Raw genomic sequence first — 24,293 nt, forward strand, 5'->3', positions numbered from 1 at the left:
CTGTGCTGTTCCAGCAATAAAGTTTCAACCTAGAAAGGGAAGCAAGAAAGGAGCGGGAGTGGTGTTTATGATAAGGGATAGCATTACAGGTGTGCTGAGGGAGGATATTCCCAGAAATCCATCCAGGGAAGTTATTTGGGTGGAACTGAGAAATAAGAAAGGGATGATCACCTTATTGGGATTATATTATAGACCTCCTAATAGTCAGAGGGAAATTGAGAAATAACGTGTAAGGAGATCTCAGCTATCTGTAAGAATAATGGAGTGGTTATGATAGGGGTTTTAACTTTCCAAACATAGACTGGGACTGCCATAGAATTAAGGGTTTAAATGGAGAGGAATTTGTTAAGTGTGTACAAGAAAAGTTTCTAATCTAGTATGTGGATGTACCTACTAGAGAAGGTACAAAACTTGACCTACCCTTGGGAAATAAGGCAGGGCAGGTGACTGAGGTGTCAATAGGGGAGCTCTTTGGGGCCAGCGACCATAGTTCTATTAGATTTAAAATAGTGATAGAAAAGGATAGACCAGATCTAAAAGTTGAAGTTCTAAATTGGAGAAAGGCCAATTTTGACGCTATTAGGCAAAAACTTTCAAAAGCTGATTGGAGGCAGATGTTCACAGGTAAAGGAACGGCTGGAAATTGGGAAGCCTTCAGAAATGAAAAGGACAAAAGGGTAAGTAGGAAGAGAATAGGGCTCCTCAAAGATCAGCAAAGACGCCTTTGTGTGGAGCTGCAGGATCGGAGATACTAAACCAGTATTTTGCATCAGTATTTACAGTGGAAAAGGACATGGAAGATATAGAGTGTAGGGAAATGTCCATATTACAGAGGAGGAAGTGCTGGATGTCTTGAAATGCATAAAAGTGGATAAATCCCCAGGACCTGATCAGCTGTACCCTAGAACTCTGTGGGAAGCTAGAGAAGTGATTGCTGGGCCTCTTACTGAGATATTTGTATAATTGATAGTCACAGGTGAGGTGCCGGAAGACAGGAGGTTGGCTAATATGTGCCATTGTTTAAGAAGGGTGGTAAGGACAAGCCAGGAAATTATAGACCTGCGAGCCTGACATCGGTGGTGGGCAAGTTGTTATGAGAATTCTGAGGGACAGGATGTCCATGTATATGGAAAGGCAAGGACTGGTGAGGGATAGTCAACATGGCTTTGTGCATGGGAAATCATGTCTCACAAAGTTAATTGAGCTTTTTTGAAGAAGTAACAAAAAGGATTGGTTCGGGGAGAGAAGTAGATGTGATCTATATGGACTTCAGTAAGGCATTCGACAAGGTTCCCCATGGGAGACTGGATAGCAAGATTATATCTCATGAAATACAGGGAGAACTAGACAATTGGATACAGAACTGGCTCAAAGGTAGAAGATAGAGGGTGGTGGTGGAGGGTTGTTTTTCAGACTGGAGATCTGTGACCTCCAAGGATGGGTGCTGGATCCAATACTTTTCATCATTTATATAAATGATTTGGATGTGAGCCTAAGAGATATAATTAGTAAGTTTGCAAATGACACCAAAATTGGAGATGTAGTGGACAGCGAAGAAGGTTACCTCAGATTACAACAGGATCTTGATCAGATGGGCCAATGGGCTGAGAAGTGACAGATGGAGTTTAATTCAGATAAATGTGTGGTACTGCATTTTGGGAAAGCAAATCTTAGCAGTACTTATATACTTAATGGTAAGGTCCAAGGGAGTGTCACTGAACAAAGAGACCTTGGAGTGTAGGTTCATAGCTCCTTGAAAGTGGAGTCGCAGGTAGATAGGATAGTGAAGAAGGCATTTGGTATGGTTTCCTGTATTGTTTAGAGTATTGAGTACAGGACTTGGGAGGTCATGTTGCAGCTGTACAGGACACTGGTTAGACCACTGTTGGAATATTGCATGCAATCCTTGTCTCCTTCCTATCAGAAAGATGTTGTGAAACTTGAAATGGTTCAGAAAATATTTAAAAGGATGTTACCAGGGTTGGAGGATTTGAGCTACAGGGAGAGGTTGAATAGGCTAGGGCTGTTTTCCTGGAGTGTCGGAGGCTGAGGGGTGACCTTATAGAGGTTTATAAAATAATGAGGGGTGTGGTTAGAATAAATAGACACAATCTTTTCCCTGCGGGTGGGGGAGTCCAGAACTAGAGGGCACAAGTTTAGTGTGTTGAAAAGCATTAAGGTAGGCAAGTCCCCAGAACCTGATGGGATTTAGCCCAGAATACTGAGGGAGGTGAGGGAGGATATTGCTGGATCCTTGTATGGAATATTGGTATCCTCTTTAGTCACAGGATAGTTCACAAATGACTGAAAAATCACCAAACCTGTTCCTTTGGTTAAGAAGGGCGAAAGAGATTAGATTGCCAGCAGTTTTGAAACAGGTATTTGGCCCAACAAGTCCATACCAATCCTCCACAAAGTAACCTACCCAGACCCATTTCCCTCTGACTAATGCACTAACACTATGGGCAATTTAGCATGGCCGATTCACCTGACCTGCACATCTTTAGACTGTGGGAGGAAACCGGAGCATCTGGAGGAAACCCACGCAGACACAGGGAGAATATGCAAACTTCACACAGACAGTTTCCCAAGGCTAGATGTGAACCGGGGTCCCTGACTCTGTGAGGCAGCAGTGTTAACCACTGAGCCATCTGGAAAATTACAGGCTGGTGAGCCTTATGTCTTTGGCTCTTATTGGAGCAGATTCTTAGGGGTAGGATTTACTCACATTTGGAAAAACCTGGATTTATTAGTCTTAGGTAGCATGACATTATGCGGAGAAGATTATGTCTCACAAACTTGATCGAAATTTATGAGAAAATGACAAAGGTGATTGATGAGGACAGCGGTTCACGTTGTCCACATGGACTTTAACAAGGTCTTTGACATTTTGGAAGGCTTAATGCAGGAGGAAGCAGACAATAAATGTCAGAACCCTTAGAAGTGGTAACATACAGAATAATCGACATATATAGGTCCAAACTTCCCTGAAAGGGTCAACACAAGTGGAAAAGGTTAAGAAAGCATATGGCATGCTTGCTTTCATTGATCAGGGCAGAGGATATAAAAAAATTCCAAGTCATCTTGCAGCTATATAGAACTTTGGTAAGGCCACATTTGGAAGATTGTGTCCAATTCTGGTTGCCACACTACCAGAAGGATGCCGAACATTTGGAGAGGATGCAGAAATGGTTTAACAGAATATTGCCTGGTTTGGAGGGTATTAGCTATGAGGAGAGATCGGACAAACATAATTTGATTTCACTTAAACTTCAGTGGCAGAGAGGCGATTTGTTCGAAGTTTACAAAATTATGACAGACATGGATAGAATGGCTAGTTGGAGTCTTTTTCCCAGATAGAAATGTGAATTACCAGGGGACATAGGTTTAAGATAAACAAAGGTTAGTTTAAAAGACACGTGAGAAGCAAGTTTTGTTTACACAGAGAGTGGTAAGTACCTGGAAAGAATTGCCAACGGTAGTGGTATAAACAGATACAATAACAATGCTTAAAGGGCATCTTGACTAACATATGTCGAGGCAGGGAATAGAGGCATGCGGATCCTGTTGAGGCAAAAGGTTTAGTTTAGAAAGACATCATGTGTTGGTGCAGGCTTGGTGGGGTGAAGGGCCTATTCATGTGCTATTCTGTTCTTTGTCTTTACATAAATCTTGAATAGTGTTGGCAAAGTGGATGTGGAAATGGTTAAGACCGAAACTAGAAGGGCTATATTGAATTGACTCTCTACAGATGTTACCATGCCTGCTGTGTTTCTCCAGCACTTTCCTTTTTAAATGCAGAACTAGGGTATATTGTTTCAAAATTTAGAGTCACTGCTTTAGGATAAAGATGAGATTTTTTTTTCCCAGAGGATTGTGTGACTATGGAACTCTGTTCCTCAGAATGTGATGGGTGCAGGAGATATTTAATTGTTTTAAGGCAGAGACACTGTCTTGCTGTACAAGGAATCAAGGGCATACTTGCATCTATGTTCCTACTCAAATTTACAAAATGATGCATTAAATGGATGAGGAATAGAATTTTCCTACTTCAATTGAAATGCATGTACAGGGACCTTGAGATCTTGATTGGATATTCCGAAATTCGGATAATTGATGTTCGGATAACCGATGTTGTTCTGAATTTATAATGTCTTTGGACTGAGGCAACAATTATCTGGAATCACGCAGTAGATGCAAATTGAGGTGTAGGTCAGAAATTTGAAGTGTCTCCAGCTGCATCTGTTTGATTAGGTTGGATCAAAACCAAGCATTTTCTTTCGGATCTGAGAACTGGCACATGAAGATGAAGTGTACTGGCTCTGTGCTATTTTTAGCTGCTCAGTTTCTTCTTGATGATTACATCACTGTTAGCTGCATACTGCAGTCATAATACAGCAACAGCACAAAGAACAAGTGACACTAGCCATATTTCCCAGGTGCCAATGTGTTGGGGGAGGTGGTAAAGTTTCGATTTTTCATGTGCAATATCGAAACAATACAAGGGAAAGCCATTTCATAAAGACCATGAGTGTAGTTTTGTTAAACATACTGTCTAAAGAAAAATCTCAGGTTATGAGTGCAGAATTTTGTAGCTAATTACGACCATAGAATATTGTGAATATATTGTAAATAAACTTCAACATCTTGTAATGTTTTGCAGCAGACTTGCTTGTACTCTTCCCCGTCGAGACTAGTTACAGAAGCGGCAGGATGTTAATGTTAATGACTTTCACTGCTTAGTCTCAATTAATTGATAAAAGCATTGTTAAATGTCCAAAGTAGTTTCTGTGTGGATAATAACCAATGTACAATATTGAAAATACTTTGATTCACTTCACAAAATGAAATGTCTCTGCGAGATTTCATTGTACCTACCATGTCAAGAACAGGCATTTGTTTTGACATGGAATGCATAAACTGCCAGATGTCATTTGGTTTTTGAAATTAAGTCAGCAATTTTTCTGATCAAGGTGATTAAGATGGAAAATTTCTCGTACTTTAAGGACAGCTTTGTTTAATCGAAAGTCATTTTCACTGTTCTTCTAACAAGCATGATAGTAAGATTGCGTTCTATGATATACTTCAGAACCTCCAATATGTTATTTATTTGAAGTTGTGTAATATATTTTTTAGATTACTTACAGTGTGGAAACAGGCCCTTCGGCCCCACAAGTCCACACCGACCCGCCGAAGCGTAACCCACCCATACCCCTACATTTACCCCTTTACCTAACACTACGGGCAATTTAGCATGGCCAATTCACCTGACTTGCACATCTTTGGACTGTGGGAGGAAACCGGAGCCCCCGGAGGAAACCCACGCAGACACGGGGAGAACGTGCAAACTCCACACAGTCAGTCGCCTGAGTCGGGAATTGAACCCAGGTCTCTGGCGCTGCGAGGCAGCAGTGCTAACCACTGTGCCACCGTGCCGCCCACAAAACCATATACTACCATATTGAAGCAGAGATCATGGCAGGATATTTCCTTGAAGTGGACCTTGTCTTTTGATTTTAACATGAGTGTGGTGGAAACATTATTTTGAAATATAAACAGGGCCCCACCTGGATGAGGCTTTGGGGGCCAGGGAAACAGAGGTCTTCGAGGAGGTGGAGGGAGTGGGTGGTGTCCCGAATGTATGTGGAGAATTCCTGGACCAGAGGGGATAGGACTCGATACTGTCCAGGAATTCTCCACATACATTCAGGACACCACCCACTCCCTCCACCTCCTCTAAGACTTGCGTTTCCCAGGCATCCAAAGTCTCATCTTCACCACGGACATCCAGTCCCTCTACACCTGCATCCTCCATGATGAGGGTCTCCAAGCCCTCTGTTTCTTCCTCTCCCCACCAGTACCCTTCCACTGACACTCTCATTCATTGGCTGAACCTGTCCTCACCGTCAAGAATTTCTCCTCCAAATTCTCCCACTTCCTCCAGACGAAAAGGGTAGCCATGGACATCTGCATGGGCCCCAGCTACGCCTGTCTCTTTATCGGCTACATGGAACAGTCTATCTCCTGCAGTTACACCGGCACTACTCCTCACCTTTTCCTCCACTACATTAGGGACTGTATCAGTGCCACCTTGTGCTCCCTTGAGGAGGTTGAACAGTTCATCAACTTCACCAACACATTCCACCCCGACCTTAAATTCATCTGGACCATCTCTGACACCTTCTCCCCTTCCTAGACCTCTTCATCTCCATCAATGGTGACCAGCCCAATACTGACATTTTCTACAAACCCACTGACTCCCACAGCTACCTGGATTATACCTCCTCCCACCTTGCCCCCTGCAAAAATGCTATCCGTTATTCCCAATTCCTTCGCCTCTACTGCATCTGCTCCCAGGAGGACCAGTTCCACCACTGAACACAGTAGATGGCCTCCTTTCTCAAAGACCACAATTTCCCTTACCACATGGTTGATGACGCCTTTCAGCGTATCTCATTCACTTCCCGCACCTTCGCCCTCAAACCCCTCCAACCGCAACAAGGATAGAACCTCCCGGTGCTCACCTTCCACCCCACCAATCTCCATATACATCACATCATCCTCTACCATTTCTGCCACCTACAAATGGACTTCACCACCAGAGATATATTTCCCTCCCTCCCCCTATCCGCTTTCCATAAAGACTGTTCCCTCCACAATTACCTCATTAGATCCACACCCCCCTAACAATCCAACCTCCCCTCCCGGCAGCTTCCCCTTCCATCGGAGGAATTGCAAAACCTGCACCCAGACCTCTCCCCTCACCTCTGTCCAAGTCGCCAAAGGAGCCTTCCACATCCATCAAAGTTTCTCCTGCACTTCCATGCATGTCTTTTACTGTATCTGTTGCTCCCGATGCGGTCTCTTCTACATTGGGGAGACAGGACGCCTACTTGCAGACCACTTCAGAGAACCCCCGCACCAACCAACCCCACTGCCCTGTGGCCAAACACTTAAACTGCCCCTCCCACTCTGCCGAGGACATGCAAGTCCTGGGCCTCCTCCATCGTCACTCCCTTACCATCTTCAGCCTCAGAAACCTACAACCCCATGGCACCAATGTGAATTTCACCATTTTCCTCATTCCCCCCCCACTACCTTACCCCAGTTCCAACCTTCCAGTTCAGCACCATCCTCATGACCTGTCCCATCTGTCCATCTTCCTTCCCATTTATCCACTCCACCCTCTCCCAACCTATCACCTTTACCCCCACCTCGATCCACCTGTTGCACTCTCAGCTACCTTCTCTCAAGCCCCATCCCTCTCCCATTTATCTCTCCACCCCTAGGCTCCCAGTCTCATTCCTGATGAAGGGCTTTTGTCCGAAACATCGATTTTCCTGCTTCTCGGATGCTGCCTGACCTGCTTGTGCTTTTCTAGCACCACACTCTTGACTCTAATCTCCAGCATCTGCAGTAATCACTTTCACCTGGGTTTCCAACAGCCTGGCTGGGGGTGTGAGAGCAGCTCTGAGGAAATCCCAGGTACATTTCAATATTTAAGTATGCATTTGTTAAATAGATGCATAAAAGGGAAATAAGAGGCTATTGGAACAGAATAAGAATATGGGCTTCATAGTGCTCATATGGAAGTTAAACACCCCCATGAACTGATTGGATCAAATGATTTATTTCCATGCTGTAATTGTTACACAATTATATGCTCCACAATTATAGTAAAAATAAGCTTTTATAATTGGTCTTTTGTAAATGGATCCTTTCTTACCTTGGAGTGCCTCAAAGCGATGGCTCTGAATAATGATGCACAGCTGCAGCACAAGCTGTGGAGCACTTTCCAAAAATGTCGCCAACAGATGTAACATACTTACATCTGCATATTCATACACCATCTTCCAGTAAAAACGCCAACGGTCGAGCTCCCCACTCTGACGGCTTCGGATACCAAGGTATATAGTGCGCAAATACCTTAAGAGAAAAACAGAAATTTAAAAAACCTCTATGGCAAAATTAGACAAAAATCTAAAATCCAAGATTGTATGTGTATGTGGGGGGAAGAGGATTGTTGCATATCAGCAGCCTATGAAATTTAAAAGGACACAAATGATTAATGCTGTATTAAGCAAAAATGCATAAAAATAGAAATTTTTCAAAAATTGTTTTGTTATTTCAAGTATTTCATAGTGCATATAAGTTGTTGATCAAAATCCAGTGATGGAGAATCTAGATGAAGAAGTATAAATTGAAGTATAATATCTAAACTGTCTTTTTGATGAATGATGCGGACATTTTGGTGTTGGACTGGGGTGGACAAGTTAAACATCACACAATACCAGGCTATAGGGGAAGGGGAGTAGGGATAACCCAAGTAACTATAGGCCGGTGAGTCTCACTTCTGTTGTGGGCAAAGTCTTAGAGAGAATTGTAAGGGATAGGATTTATGAACATCTGGATAGGAATAATGTGATCAAGGATAGTCAGCATGGTTTTGTGAAGGGCAGGTCGTGCCTCACAAACCTTATTGAATTCTTTGAGAAGGTGACTAAGGAGGTGGACGAGGGTAAAGCGGTAGATGTGGTGTATATGGATTTTAGTAAGGCGTTTGATAAGGTTCCCCATGGTAGGCTACTGCAAAAAATACGGAGGTATGGCATTGAGGGTGAGTTGGAGGTTTGGATTAGGAATTGGCTGGCTGGAAGAAGACAGAGGGTAGTAGTTGATGGTAAAGGTTCATCTTGGAGTGCAGTTACTAGCGGTGTTCCGCAAGGATCTGTTTTGGGACCATTGCTGTTTGTCATTTTTATAAATGACCTGGAGGAGGGGCTAGAAGGTTGGGTGAGCAAGTTTGCGGGTGATACGAAAGTCGGTGGAGTTGTTGACAGTGAGGAAGGATGTGTCAGGTTACAGCGGGATATAGATAAGCTGCAGAGCTGGGCAGAAAGATGGCAAATGGAGTTCAATGTAGGTAAGTGTGAGGTGATTCACTTTGGTAAGAGTAACAAAAAGATGGGGTACTGGGCTAACGGTCAGATACTTGGTAGTGTGGATGAGCAGAGGGATCTTGGTGCCCATGTACACAGATCTCTGAAAGTTGCCACCCAGGTAAATAGCGCGGTGAAGAAGGCATATGGTGTACTGGCTTTTATTGGTAGAGGAATTGAGTTCCGGAGTCCTGAGGTCATGTTGCAGTCTGGTGCGGCCGCATCTAGAGTATTGTGTGCAGTTTTGGTCGCCATACTATAGGAAGGATGTGGAGGCACTGGAACGGGTGCAGAGGAGGTTTATCAGGATGTTGCCTGGTCTGATAGGAAGATCATATGAGGAAAGGCTGAGGCACCGTGGGCTGTTTTCATTGGAGAAAAGAAGGTTTAGGGGTGACTTGATAGAGGTGTACAAGATGATTAGGGGTTTACAAAGTTAAAAATCACACAACACCGGGTTATAGTCCAACAGGTTTAATTGGAAGCACACTAGCTTTCGGTTTAGATAGGGTTGACCATGAGAACCTTTTTCCACATATGGAGTCAGCTATTACGAGGGAACATAGCTTTAAATTAAGGGGTGGTAGGTATAGGACAGATGTTAGGGGTAGATTCTTTACTCAGCGAGTCGTGAGTTCATGGAATGCCCTGCCAGTAGCAGTGGTGGACTCTCCCTCTTTATGGGCATTTAAACGGGCATTGGATAGGCATATGGAGGATAGTGGGCTAGTGTAGGTTAGGTGGGCTTGGATCGGCGCAACATCGAGGGCCAAAGGGCCTGTACTGCGCTGTATTTTTCTATGTTCTATGTTCTATGTTCTATGTTCTATGTTCTATAGTCCAACAGGTCTATTTGGAAGTACAAGCTCTGAGTGCTGCTCCTTTGTAAGGTAGCTAGTGGGGCAGGATTATAGGACACAGAATTAATAGTAAAAGGTGAAAGAGTTACACACCTGGTGCAATGTATTAAACAAACCTGCACTACATTAGTGACCCCACTGCACTATACACTCTCACACACAAAAACACATACACACACACTCACATAGATCCTGTTTCATACACATGCTCTCCCTCAGACATACACACCGACACCCTCTCAAAGGCATATACTTCGTGAGACTTGCTCGCACACTCTACCAAACACACGCAAACATATAGTCACACAGTCTCTGCTTCCGCTCCCTCCCCCCCCCACACACACACACACACACACATTCACTCCCTTATACATGCACACGCACACTCATATAAGTCTATGGAGTGAATTTGTTTTTCCTGTTTGCATTACACAGCATTTTCCCTGTAGGACAGCAGTATGTCATGTCTGGCAGAATGCACAGATGGTCAATGCAGTGTATATCGTTGACCAAATTTTAAAACACATTCAGCAAAAAATAATATGACGCAGGAACTTAGGAAATGTAAGAATATGGGAGCAGGAGTCGACCCTTACAGCTGTTGTACCATTCTAGACCATGGCGATCATATTCATCAATGCCATTTTCCCACACGATCCTTGTATCCCTTAATGTCATTAGTATGAACGAAGCTATTGATCTCTTCCTTGAACTTGTTCAATAAATGAATTTGCATAGCTTTCGAGGGTAAAATAACTCTAAATATACATTTCTCACTGAGTGAAGAAATGTCTCTTCTGTACAGTTCTAAATGCTATGCTGCTAATTAGAGATTCTGTCCTGACTCTAGAACACCCTGCTACCACCACTGGCCCCTCCTCCCAATCCTTACCTTCTCCCAACCACAGGAATCACCTCCATAGAGTTCTGAAACAAAATCTCTCATAGAACAGTCCTGCCGTCTAAGAAGGCAACCTTGGACCTCTCTCTATGGAAAATACATCCCTCTGTGAGTAAGGAGACCACAATTGCTCACAATACTTCAGGGTGGTCTCATCAAGGTCCTATGTAAATGAAGCACATCATATTGGTGTTTGTACTGATATTGTATTTTAATGAAGGCCAACACACCTTCCTAATTGCTTGTTTCACCTTCGTGTGAGCTCTTAGTGACTTATGTACGAGGACACCTAGATCCCTTTAAACTTCAATACCTCCTAGTAATTCTCCATTTAAGAAATAGTCTGAATTTCCATTTTTTTATCAAATTAGATAACCTCAACCTTACCTAAATCATATTTTATCTGCTATGTTTGTGCCCAGTCCTGCAGCCTGCCTAACCCCTTTGAAAGCCTCTTTGCATCATCCCCTCAATAAAAATTCCCATCTTGTTTTGTGTAATCCACAAACTTGGAAAAATTACTTTGGATAATAAATAGTTAGGGCCCAAGTACTGATCTATGCAGTATACCTTGAGCTACAACCTGATAATGTACATTTATTCCAATTTTCTATTTTCTTTTTGTTATTCAATCCATATGCCAATAAATGGCCCTTTATCCTATGCAGTCTAAATATGTGTTTCTGGCTAGCTTACTTCATTTTGGTCATTCGTGGATTGCGGGCATCATTGGTACCAACATTTATTGTTGATCATTGAGTACCCTTGAACTGCTGCAGTCTTAGATTATTTACAGTGTGGAAACAGGCCCTTCAGCCCAACAAGTCCACACCGATCCGCCGAAGCACAACCCACCCAGACCCATTCCCCTATATTTACCCCTTAACCTAACACTACGGGCAATTTAGCATGGCAAATTCACCTAACCTGCACATTTTGGGATGTATGTTACACAGCAACCTAGAAAAAAAGTAGCGAAAGTAGGCCATTCAACCTTTTGCATAAAATTCATCATTCAATAGTATCATGGCCAATCTACAATCCCACATTTTCCTCAAACCATTGATACCTTTGCAATTTTATTAATCTTAATAATGTATTGCTCTTTTTCTTAAACATGTTCAGTGACTTGGCATACAAATCCATCTGTGGTAGAGAATTCAACAGGTTCACTACACTTTTATAGACAATAGACAATAGCTACAGGAGAAGGCCATTCTGCCCTTCGAGCCATCACCACTATTTATGATGATCATGGCTGATCATCCTCAATCAGTATCCTGTTCCTGCCTTGATTCCACTATTCTTAAGAGCTCTATCCAACTCTTTCTTGAAATTATCCAGAGAGTTGTCCTCCACAGCCTTCTGGGGCAGAGCATTCCATACACCCACCACTCTCTGGGTGAAGAAGATTCTCCTCAACTCTGTTCTAAGTGGCCTACCCCTTATTTTTAAACTGTGTCCTCTGGTTTGGGACTCACCCATCAGCGGAAGCATGCTTCCTGCCTCCAGAGTGTCCAATCCTTTAATAACAATTAATCAGATCCCTTCTCAGCCTTCTAAACTTAAGCATATACAAGTCCAGTCGCTCCAATCTTTCAGCGTAAGATAGTCCCGCCATTCTGGGAATTGACCTCGTGAACCTACGCTGCACTCCCTCAATAGCCAGAATGTCTTTCCTCAAATTTGGAGACCAAAACTGCGCACAATATTCTAGGTGCGGTCTCACCAGGGCCCTGTACAGCTGCAGAAGGACATCTTTGCCTCTATACTCAATTCCTGTTGATATGAAGGCCAGCATGCTATTAGCTTTCTTCACTGCCTGCTGTACCTGCATGCTTGCTTTCATTGACTGATGTACAAGAACACCTAGATCTCGTTGTACTGCCCCTTTACCTAACTTGACTCCATTTAGGTAGTAGGAGAAAGTGAGGTCTGCAGATGCTGGAGATCAAAGTTGAAACTTTATTGCTGGAACAGCACAGCAGGTCAGGCAGCATCCAGGGAACAGGAGATTCGACGTTTCGGGCACAGGTAGTAATCTGCCTTCCGGTTCTTGCCACCAAAGTGGATAACCACACATTTATCCACATTAAACTGCATCTGCCATGTATTCTGGACTACACCTCCTCCCACCCTGCCCCCTGTAAAAACGCCATCCCATTCTCCCAATTCCTTCGTCTCCGCCGCATCTGCTCCCAGGAGGACCAGTTCCAAAAACGTACAACCCAGATGGCCTCCTTCTTCAAGGACCGCAAATTCCCCCCCGACGTGGTCGACGATGCCCTCCACCGCATCTCTTCCACTTCCCGCTCCTCCGCCCTTGAGCCCCGCCCCTCCAACCGCCATCAGGACAGAACCTGCAATCTTCTTCCTGACCTCTCCGCCCCCACCCCAGTCTGACCTATCACCCTCACCTTGACCTCTTTCCACCTATCGCATTTCCGACACCCCTCCCCCAAGTCCCTCCTCCCTACCTTTTATCTTAGCCTGCTGGACAAACTTTCCTCATTCCTGAAGAACGGCTTATGCCCGAAACGTTGATTCTCCTGTTCCCTGGATGCTGCCTGACCTACTGCGCTTTTCCAACAACACATTTTCAGCCCAGATCTCCAGCATCTGCAGACCTCACTTTCTCCTCTGCCATGTATCCGTCCACTCACCTAGCCTGTCACCCTGTATTCTCCTAACATCCTCCTCACATTTCACCCTGCCACCCAGCTTTGTGTCTTCAGCAAATTAGCTAATATTACTTTTAATACCTTCATCTATATCATTAATGTACATTGTAAAAAGCTGCGGTCCCAGCACTGATTCCTGCGGCACACCGCTGGTCACTACCTGCCATTCCGAAAGGGAGCCGTTTATCACTACTCTTTGTTTCCTGGCAGCCCACCAATTTTCAATCCATGTCAGTATTTTGCCCATAATACCATGTGCCCTAATTTTGCTCACTAACCTCCAATGTGGGACTTTATCAAAGGCTTTCTGAGAGTCCAGGTGCACTACATCCACTTGATCTCCCTTGTCCATCTTCAGAGTTACATCCTCAAAAAATTCCAGAAGATTAGTCAAGCGTGATTTCCCCTTCATAAATCCATGCTGACTCTGACCTATCCTGTTACTGCTATCCAGATGTGTCGTAATTTCGTCCTTTATAATTGACTCCAGCATTTTTCCCACCACTGAGGTCAGACCAACTGGTCTACAATTCTCTGTTTTCTCTCTCCCTCCTTTTTTAAAAAGTGGGACAACATTAGCCACCCTCAAATCTGCAGGAACTGATCCTGAATCTATAGAACATTGGAAAATGATCACCAACGCATCCACGATTTCTAGAGCCACCTCCTTCAGTACCCTGGGATGCAGACCATCAGGTCCCAGGGACTTATCAGCCTTCAGACCTAACAGTCTCTCCAACACCATTTCCTGCCTAATATAAATTCCCTTCAGTTCAGGTCCTTCAGCCACTATTACATCTGGGAGATTGCTCGTGTCTTCCCCAGTGAAGACAGATCTAAAGTATCAATTCAACTCTTCTGCCATTTCTTTGCTCCCCGTAATAAATTCGCCTGTTTCTGTTTTCAAGGTCCCAATTTTAGTCTTAGCCATTTTTTCTCTTTTCATATACCTAAAAAAGCCTTTACTATCCTCCTTTATATTTTTGGCCAGTTTACCTTCGTACCTTATTTTTTCTTTGCGTATTTCCTTTTTAATTATCCTCTGTTGTTTTTAAAAGCTTCCCAGTCCTCTGATTTCCCACTCATCTTTGCTACATTATACTTTTTCCCTTCTGTCTTTATATGGTCCTTAACTTCCCTCGTCAGCCATGGCCACCCCTGCCTCCCCTTAGTATCTTTCTTCCTTTCTGGAATGAACTGATCCTGCATCTTCTGCATTATACCCAAAAATACCTACCATTGTTGTTCCACTGCCATCCCTGCTAGGGCATTGCACTATTGAACTTTGGCCAACTCCTCCCTCATAGCTCCATAGTTCCCCTTATTCAACTGAAATATTGTCACTTCCGATTCTACCCTTTCTCTTTCAAACTGCAGATTAAAGCTTATTATATTGTGGTCACTACCTCCTAATGGCTCCTTTACTTCGAGGTCCCTGATCAAATCCAATTCGTTGCACAACACCAAATCCAGAATTGCTTTCTCCCTGGTAGACTCCAGCACCAGCTGTTCTAAGAATCCATTTCGGATGCACTCCACAAACTCCCTTTCTTGGCGTCCAGTACCATCCTGATTCTCCCAGTCTACCTGCATGTTGAAATCCCCCATAACAACTGTAATAATATCTTTGTGACGGGCTAAATTCAGCTCCTTAGTCAACTTACACACTACATCCAGGCTACTGTTTGGGGGCCTATAGATAACTCCCATGAGGGTCTTTCTACCCTTAGAATTTCTCAGCTCTATCCATACTGACTCTACATCCCCTGATTCTAGGTAACCCCCGCGCAAGGGACTGAATATCATTCAGCCAACAGGACCACCCCACCCCCTCTGCCTGTCAGTCTGTCCTTGCGATAGCATGTATAGCCTTGAATATTCATTACCCAGGCCCTGTCCACTTGAAGCCATGTCTCAGTTATCCCCACAACATTGTAACTGCCAAATTCCAAATGAGCCTCAAGCTCATCCATCTTATTTCTAATGTTTCGTGCATTTATATATAATATTTTTAATTTGTTACTCCCCTCACCCTTTCTATCAATCCCTATTTCATTTGGCCTTATGGCTTGATCCTTTTTTGAGTTTTCTGCTACATTGATTCCGTTGTCTTTCTTGACTTCTCTTGTTCTAACTTTCCCTTTAACTTCCTTCTTAAACTTCCAGATTCCCTCCCCCGCCCCGCCCTGCGCCCCCGCTATTTAGTTTAAATGCAGCTGTATTGCAGTGGCAAAACCTACCTGCCAGAATGCTGGTCCCCCACCTATTAAGGTGCAACCCATCCCTCTTTTATAATTTATCTTTACCGCTAAACATACCCCAGTGATCCAAGAATTTAAATCCTTGCTTCCTGCACCAGTTCCCCGGCCAAACATTCAAGTCCATTATCTCCTTGTTCCTGTCCTCTTCAGCCCGAGGAACTGGAAGCAAACCAGAGATAACCACCCTGGATGTCCTGTTTTCCAGCCTTCTTCCGAGTTCTCAGAAGTCCTGCTGTAGAATGTCCCTCCTCTTCTTCCCAACATCATTTGTGCCGACATGCATCACCACATCTGGCTCTTCACGTTCGCCCATGAAGATTTCCTGCACTTTATCTGCGATGTCCTTAATCCTGGCACCAGGAAGGCAACACACCTTCCTCAAATCCCACCTGTTTCCGCAGAAACCCCTTTCAGTCCCTCTCACTATGGAGTCCCCTATTACCACGGCTCTGTGTGATGTCTGACTCCTCGGCTCTGCCTCCACGCCAATTTCTGATTGGCAGTGACATCTGTCTCTACGGTTTCCAAGAGATTCAATCTGTTCCTGACAGGTACTTCCCACGGGGTCTCTTGCACTTGTCTCATCGCTGCCTTCCTCATTGTCTTCTCCCTTTTACTCTCTTCTGGTATGCTCGGTGTAATAACCTCACTGAAGGTCCTGTCCAGAAAGATCTCGTTCTCTCGGATGAGCCTGAGGTCATCTAGTTCTTTCTTCAGTGCTGCATATGCTCTGTCAGAAGCTGAACGTGTACACACTTTCCACAGTTATACGAGCCAGCTACACCAGAGTCCCTGACCTCCCACATCATGCACGCAGTACACTGAATCAGCTTGGCAGTCTTGTCTTCACCCTCTTCAACTGTGGCGTAATCACTTCTCTCAACTTCTTTGTTGAAGACTCCTGAGCCAAAGACTCACTCTTTTCTCAACAGAAACTTCCCTCGACCCCCGTGTTTTGTTGCAAGTCTGTGGACTTTTAATTTAGGTTAGAGGAGGAGGGTGGGAGGGACATCCTACTGTGTAGGACCTGGGGCCTAGAACACACGTACATAAATAACACCTACCCACCTTCCCAACAGCCTCTGCGCTCCGCCTTCACTTCCGCCCAGCTCCCGCCGCTCTCTGCTGCAAAAAGACCGCTGGCTTCGAGGTAAGTACTTAAATAACACTCACCCACCTTCCCAACAGCCTCTGCACTCCGACTTCACTTCCGCCCAACTCCTGCCGCTCTCTACTGAAAGGGTTCAGGAAATATTCACAAGGATGTTGCAGGATAAGAGAGTTTGAACTATAGGGAGAGTCATAGAGTCATAGGGATGTACAGCACAGAAACAGACCCTTCAGTCCAACTCATCCATGCTGACTAGATATCCCAACCTAATCTAGTCCCATTTGCCAGCACTTGGCCCATATCCCTCCAAACCCTTCCTATTCATATACCCATCCAGATGCCTTTTAATACAAGCCTCCACAACCTCTTCTGGCAGCTCATTCCATACATGCACCACCCTCTGCGTGAAAAAGTTACCCCTTAGGTCTCTTTTATATTTTTCCTCTTTCACCCTAAACCTATGCCCTCTAGTTCTGGAGTCCCCCACCTGAGGGAAAAGACTTTGTGTATTTATCCTATCCATGCCCCTCATGATTTTATGAACCTCTATAAGGTCACCCCTCAGCCTCTGACGCTCCAGGGAAAACAGCCCCAGCCTCATCAGCCTCTCCCTACAGCTCAAATCCTCCAAACCTGGCAACATCCTTACAAATCTCTTCTGAACCCTTTCAAGTTTCATAACATCCTTCCTATAGGAAAGAGCTCAGAATTGCCTGCAATATTCCAAAAGTGACCTAACCAATGTCCTGTACTGCCGCAACATGACCTCCCAACTCCTATACTCAATACTCTGGCCAATAAAGGAAAGCAGACCAAACACCTTCTTCACTATTCTATCCACCTGCAACTCTAATTTCAAGGAGCTATGAACCTGCACTGCAAGGTCTCTTGTTCAGTAACACTCCCTAGGATCTTACCATTAAGCTTATAAGTCCTGCTAAGACTTGCTATCTCAAAATATAGCACTTCGCATTTATGTAAATTAAACTCCATCTGCCACTTCTCAGCCCATTGGCCCATCTGATCAAGATCCTGTTGGAATCTGAGGTAACCTTCTTCGCTGTTCACTACACCTCCAATTTTTATGTCATCTGCAAACTTACTAACTGTACCTCCCAAGAGGCTGAATAGGCTGGGGCTAATTTCCCTGGAGCATCAGAGGCTGAGGAGTGACCTTTTAGAAGTTTATAAAATCATGAGGGGAAATGGATAAGTTGAATAGCCAAAGTCTTTTCCCCAGGGGAGGGGAATGCAAAACTGGACAGCATAGGTTTCAAGTGAGAGGGGAAAGATTTACAAGGGATCTAAGTGGCAACTTCTTCACCCAGAGGGTAGTGTGTATATGGCATGATCTGCCAGAGAAGGTGGTGGAGGCTGGTACAATAGCAATATTCAACTGCTTTGAAATGCTTTAATTATAAAACACGTTTCTGTATAAATATAAGGACATTTTAAAATATATAAGAGACTGTTTTAAGTAAAGGAAGGGTGAAACAGAAAGTTGAAAATTAAATAATAAAATTGTCTAACATCTTTGAGTGTGCTTAGTTTAAAGAGAATCATCAGCATGAACTCTGGTCCTCCAACTGTGACACACTTCATTAGCTCTTTAATGAATTATGTTATTAGTAGTTGTGTTTTTAACACTGAAAATCCATTGTTATATCAGGTTTATTGCTTGTGTGTTTTAATTGTTAAATTGAATTTGAATAATGTTATAACTAATGAAGTAGTGTGCACTTTATGTATGGCCCCCAAACCATGCACTGTTTTGCTTCCTGCTGCATGTTCAATGTCAGGACACCAGGGTTACCTTTAGCTGATTGGGAAGAATCTTAGAATAATTAGGCTGCTCCTCAAAATATTATGCATAAAGGCATGGCATGCAATAAATTGGCAAATTAGTCTTGTTCAGATGACTAAATCTGGCATAATTGATGTACTTTGGTTGCAGTTGTACATTGGATGCATTGTCCTCTTGCAATCAATGTGACTCTGTTTACAATTCTCCAACTCCAGCCCTACATCTATACCCAGTACCACCTGGATACTGTCAATAACTAAACAACTGATGATAGCAGTAGAGCGACACATTTCTGAATGAAGCTAATTATCTGTAGAATTGTGATGATGCCATTTCTTAACTGATATAGTTGTATGTCCAATTTCTGAAAATCAGTCCTGTGAGATTTATTATATGATGCATATTGTGATGCATGGAAATATTAAATAACATGCACATGGAGTTTTATGATGCAATGAACAACAATCTCTTCCTCTGAAGCAAAACGTTGGGAGTTAGAGACCCTCTCCAGGACTTGATGGTCATTGAAGGTGTGTTCATGATGTGGCTAAAAAAATTATATGAACCTGCAAATGTTTCAAATTCACTAAAGACAGGTGGCAAACCTGGGAGAGACTCCTGGTTAGTTACAATTGAGGCTCTCATTTATCTCTCCACCCTGCAGGCACTCTGATAAAGAGCTTTTGCCTGAAACGTCGATTTTTCTGCTCCTCGGATGCTGCCTGAACTGTTGTGCTTTTCTAGCACCACTCTAATCTAGAATCTGGTTTCCAGCACCTGCAGCCCTTGTTTTTACCCAGTTACAATTGATACAGAGTGGCACCCCTCAAGTTATAGCTGGTGACCTGTTTGAGGCAAAAAAAAAGGCTACAGCAAACAAGCATAACCATGTGCATTGTCTGCTTCATGCATCTCTCAACACAATTAAAAATCACACAACACCAAGTTATAGTCCAACAGGTTTATTTGGAAGCACTAGCTTTCGATGCACTGCTCCTTCATCAGGTGATTGTGAAGAATAAGATTGTAAGAGACAGAATTGATAGCAACAGTTTCCAGTGTGATGTAACTGAAATTATATATTGGAAAAGACCCGAATTGCTTGTTCAGTCTCTCATCTTTTAGAAATGACCATTGACTTAAGTATGAAAAAACTGATACCAATATGGCCATTCTAAAAGATGAGAGATGTAACAAACAATTCGGATCTTTTATATGCCAGGAAAATTAGATTACTTACAGTGTGGAAATAGGCCCTTTGGCCCAACAAGTCCACACCAACCTGCCGAAGCACAACCCACCCAGACCCATTCCCCTACGTTTACCTCTTCACCTAACACTATGGGCAATTTAGCATGGCCAATTCACCTAACCTGCACATTTTTGCACTTGTGGGAGGAAACTGGAGCACCCGGAGGAAACCCAGGCAGACACAGGGAGAATGTGCAAACTCCACACAGTCAGTCGCCTGAGGCGGGAATTGAAACCAGGTCTCTGGCACTGTGAGACCGTGCCGCCCACTAATCTATGATGTGGAGCTGCCGGTCTTGGTCTGGGGTGGACAAAGTTAAAAATCACATAACACCAGGTTATAGTCCAACAGGTTTATTTGGAAGTACTAGTTTTTGGAGCACTGTTCCTTTTTCAGGTAGCTCCAGTGAGAAAGATCTATATGGCCTTTGCTGCAAACAGCTCTTCAGTACACTCTTCCTCTTCTGAGGCTGCCAGAGCTCTCTTTCTTAGTCTAGCATTGGGGGTTTTTAATTCTTTCAACCCTGTTGTAATGGGCATTGTAACCCCATGTAATTCAGGTGTTTTGAAGGATGATTCCAGATCTGTTAACACATGAGAATATCTTTGCAAACTAATGGCATGTTTTATTATGGTTCTGGTGGTGAGACTGCTTCAGTTATAATTTTCCTGTGCCTCCTCACTGGATTCATAAGTCAGGCCTTGGGTGGATATCCAATGTCACCTGAGAGCCAACTGATGTTGTCTAATGGAGAAAATACATTTGGAGCATGAGAGCACGGAAGAAGAAAGGTATGATTGCAGCTCCTTGGATACTTGATGCATATTTGTATTATCCTCATGCAATGGTCACAAAACTGCTGCACTAAAGGAATGGTAGCTCTTTCAAATAGATGTGGCTGTTTTGAGGGTGTCCTGATTGCCATATTGGGTTGGTCTATGAGCTTCTGGATCTGTGTAAGGACTTACAATGGAAACAGCACCAACCCACCATGGGTTTGACTGGTTTCATTCATCTCATGGTTGATTGAAAGCCCTCAGAAACAATTTATCAGTGGTCTGGCAGATGTAGTTGCGTGCTCCAGCTTGCAAGGCTATATACTTCCCAGTAGCAGATTCCTGGAAGGAATGCATAATTTAAGAAAGGCTAGCTTCATCTTGATAGCCATTAATAATGATCTCCCATTGCTCTTGGGCAGACACCTGCTTCCAAAAGGTTGCAGATAACTACAACCACTTACTGTGATAGCCAGAGCTTTCTGAGGCATTACATGTTCAGGTAGACTGAGGAAGCCAACCCTGATGGATAGACACTGTACTCAATATATCACCTTCTTTGAGATGTAGTCTGTGTCCAACATATGTCGATGACTACGGAGTAGATAGCAGCTGCTGTTGAAGGTGATGACCCTGTTGCATCTGGAGGACACTGAACCTTCCCCTCAGAAGTCCAACTAATTTCAAAATGTAGGAGAAAGTGAGGACTGCAGATGTTGGAGATCAGAGTCGAAGAGTGTGGTTCTGGAAAAGCACAGCTGGTCAGGCAGCATCCGAGGAGCAAGAGAATCAACATTTCAACTTGAAACATTGATTCGCCTGCTCCTCGGATGCTGTCTGACTGGCTGCGCCTTTTCAGCTGCACACTCTTTGACAATAATTTCAAAATGTGTAAACCTCATGTCTCAAGGAGGTCTCACAGAAAATAAGGTACTTCCAAAATATCTAAAAGTTAAACAATGTTGCCATCCTCAACACAATCCATGATTTTAGGCTGAAAGAATTATTCTTGTCAGCACAAACCTTTCAACTTAGCTGACCACACATTAATTAGTTTCACCCTTTACAGTATTGTTATCAGGTCAGTTGTACTTTATGAAGAGTTTCTGCTCTGCATTAGGTCTTTCTGGTGAGTTACAGAGCCAACTACAGACTGCACATGTTCAGAAATAATATTCTATGCTTGAGTAAGTTATTGATTGCTTTTAGAGTATCTCAAATTGTTTTCTGCCAGACCATGGGAGGCTTGGCTGGATTAACAAACTGCCCCAGGGAAGAATGAAAGTAAATATAATCTGATCAGGATGTTGGCTTTATGCTATTTTTAGGGATTTTCCCACCCCACACGCTCTCAAAACCGCTTCCACTGGGCAGAGAAAATTATGTCCATACTTTCCAACTAGAGATAAACCACCCTTGCTGTACTTCTCTTTTAGTTGAACTATGGAAGATAAATGCTCATGTGTTCATATTAAGAGAAATGTGATTTCACAGCAGCATATATCATGTTCAATCTTGCTTCATCATATGTGAAGTTTATTTCCCCCCAGGTTCACTATGATCAAATGAACTTACAGTAATTCAGGTTTCATTCCTTGAACAACTCTCGATCAACCCGCGTTGGTTTAGTGTGTAAATCAGTACTCTCCTCTAACATAGTATAAATGTTGATTTTCCTCTTAAATTGGCATTCTTGCAAATTGTTCTGTTGTGTGCAAGACACAAAAATTCAACAAAATGTGTCTTTTTTCACAATACTCAAGGTCTAGACCATTAACATATATCAGAAAAGCAAGGGTTTCCAATACCAACCTATGAAAAACTTAATTACAAATCTTCCTCCAGCCCAAAAGCATTAATGGACCATTACTATTTCTTGTCACATCCCCAGTGCTTCTGTAATTTCCAATGATTTCCTTCAGTATCCTTGAGTACTGACATCTAGTCCTGATGTCTTGTCAAATTTAAGTACAGTAATCTATCCAATACTACCCCTTTATTAATATTGAACATTTCTAGTGACTGAATTGCCTTCTGTATCACCATGACTGGGTAGCTTATCATTCCTTGGTAAAAACAGATGCAAAATATTAATTTAGTAAGTCAGCAATGCTTCCTGCTTCCATGTGTAAATCCCATTTTTGGTTGCTCAGTGACCTTACCTCATTTACCACTGTTTTACTATTTATATGTTAATAAAAGACTTTGGAATTTCTTTTTATAGCTTAATAAAAATCCAAAGAACTGTGGACACTGTAAATCAGAAACAAAAATAGTTAACATTTTGGGTCCGGTGACTCTTCCTCAGAACCGTTCAACCAGGAAGCTTTGTATTTGTTTGTCCTATATTTCCGTTGTAAGGACAGTGCCCAAACCACCTATTCCTTGAAGATTTCCCATTGTTCAGCTACAGTTTTCTCTAGCAACCTTTGGCCCCAATCTATTCAGTCCAGCTTCATTCTTGCCCCTAGACAGGTATTCCCCAATGAATTATTCTTTCTATGGATTGTTCATTATTCTTTTGCAACATCATCTTAAATTTGGTTCCAATCAGTATGATTCACTTTTCAGAGTGGAGACTGGGATGCTTTCTTTGGACTTAATACTTTTGCTTTAGAAGGGTCAAAATTAGCCAGGTTTCTGATTCCTATCTAGTGGCTCCTATTGAATTATTCAGAGTCAGATTGTGCTGTGAAGTGTTAACAGTCAATAAATTGAATTTCATTCCTATGCTAACGTATGAAGAATAAACTCTTTCAAAATATATCTGCCGACTGCCAACAACTAGGAATACATTCTACTCAGCATGACTCAGGAGATGATGAAACAACAAGGAAGAAATTTGGATTAAGAAGGTAATGGTTTGGAGCTTCAACAATGTGATAATACTATGACTAAGAGGTGTTATTTTGTCCTGGTGTTTTATAAAGAGAGGTTGAGACAGGTATCAAGAAGTCTGCTCAAAGCCAATAACCAATTTAGTTTTTTTTTTAAGTTTGAAGCAGCATGAAGAGGTGGGATGAAGCTCCATCATAATCAAGATTTTAGTTTTTAACTTTCAGTAACTGTTGGGTTTGGAAGTTGCTATACATCTCTCCCTGCAACAGCAAAATACTGGAATTCTATCCCTCTGCTAGAGTTTTCTCTTGATGTTCCTTTCTCATGGACTGGAGAAACATTGTCTGTGAGACAATCCATTTTAGATTAGATTAGATTAGATTACATTACATTACAGTGTGGAAACAGGCCCTTTCGGTCCAACAAGTCCACACCGACCCGCCGAAGCGCAACCCACTCATACCCCTACATTTACCCCTTAACTAACACTACGGGCAATTTACCATGGCCAATTCACCTGACCTGCACATCTTTGGACTGTGGGAGGAAACCGGAGCACCCGGAGGAAACCCACGCAGACACGGGGAGAACGTGCAAAGTCGACACAGTCAGTCGCCTGAGGCGGGAATTGAACCCGGGTCTCTGGCGCTGTGAGGCAGCAGTGCTAACCACAGTGCCACCCGTGCCGCCCACTAAGGTAATTTTATTGGAATTACCTTTGCCAAGGGTGTGCTTATGGGTTGGTACAATAATGGAATAGTTGTTGTTTAGTAGTTTGTGTTTACATTAACTATTGTGCAAGAATAAAGTGTGTTTTACTTTAAGGTTGGTAGTCTGACCAATCAAATTGCATCCAGAACACAATGCCTT

The 24,293-nt window shown here is 43.1% G+C and overlaps 1 protein-coding gene across 2 annotated transcripts in view; it reads right to left on the bottom strand.

The window, feature by feature from the left end:
• xkr4 (XK related 4) overlaps positions 1-24,293 on the bottom strand; it is a 506,923-nt gene that overhangs the window by 140,167 nt on the left and 342,463 nt on the right. For both annotated transcript variants that reach the window (XR_006311413.2, XM_043688364.2), the window contains exon 2: positions 7,727-7,926. Coding sequence is in view for 1 of the 2 variants with exons in the window: in XM_043688364.2 (XP_043544299.1) it covers positions 7,727-7,926 (200 nt within the window). In the remaining variant the exon portion in view is untranslated. The remainder of the gene's footprint in view (positions 1-7,726; positions 7,927-24,293) is intronic.

Source organism: Chiloscyllium plagiosum, unplaced genomic scaffold (assembly GCF_037043375.1).
Source record: "Chiloscyllium plagiosum isolate Xiang-an unplaced genomic scaffold, Cpla_swu_hap1 HiC_scaffold_4, whole genome shotgun sequence".
In the NCBI taxonomy this organism is placed as follows: Eukaryota; Metazoa; Chordata; class Chondrichthyes; order Orectolobiformes; family Hemiscylliidae; genus Chiloscyllium; species Chiloscyllium plagiosum.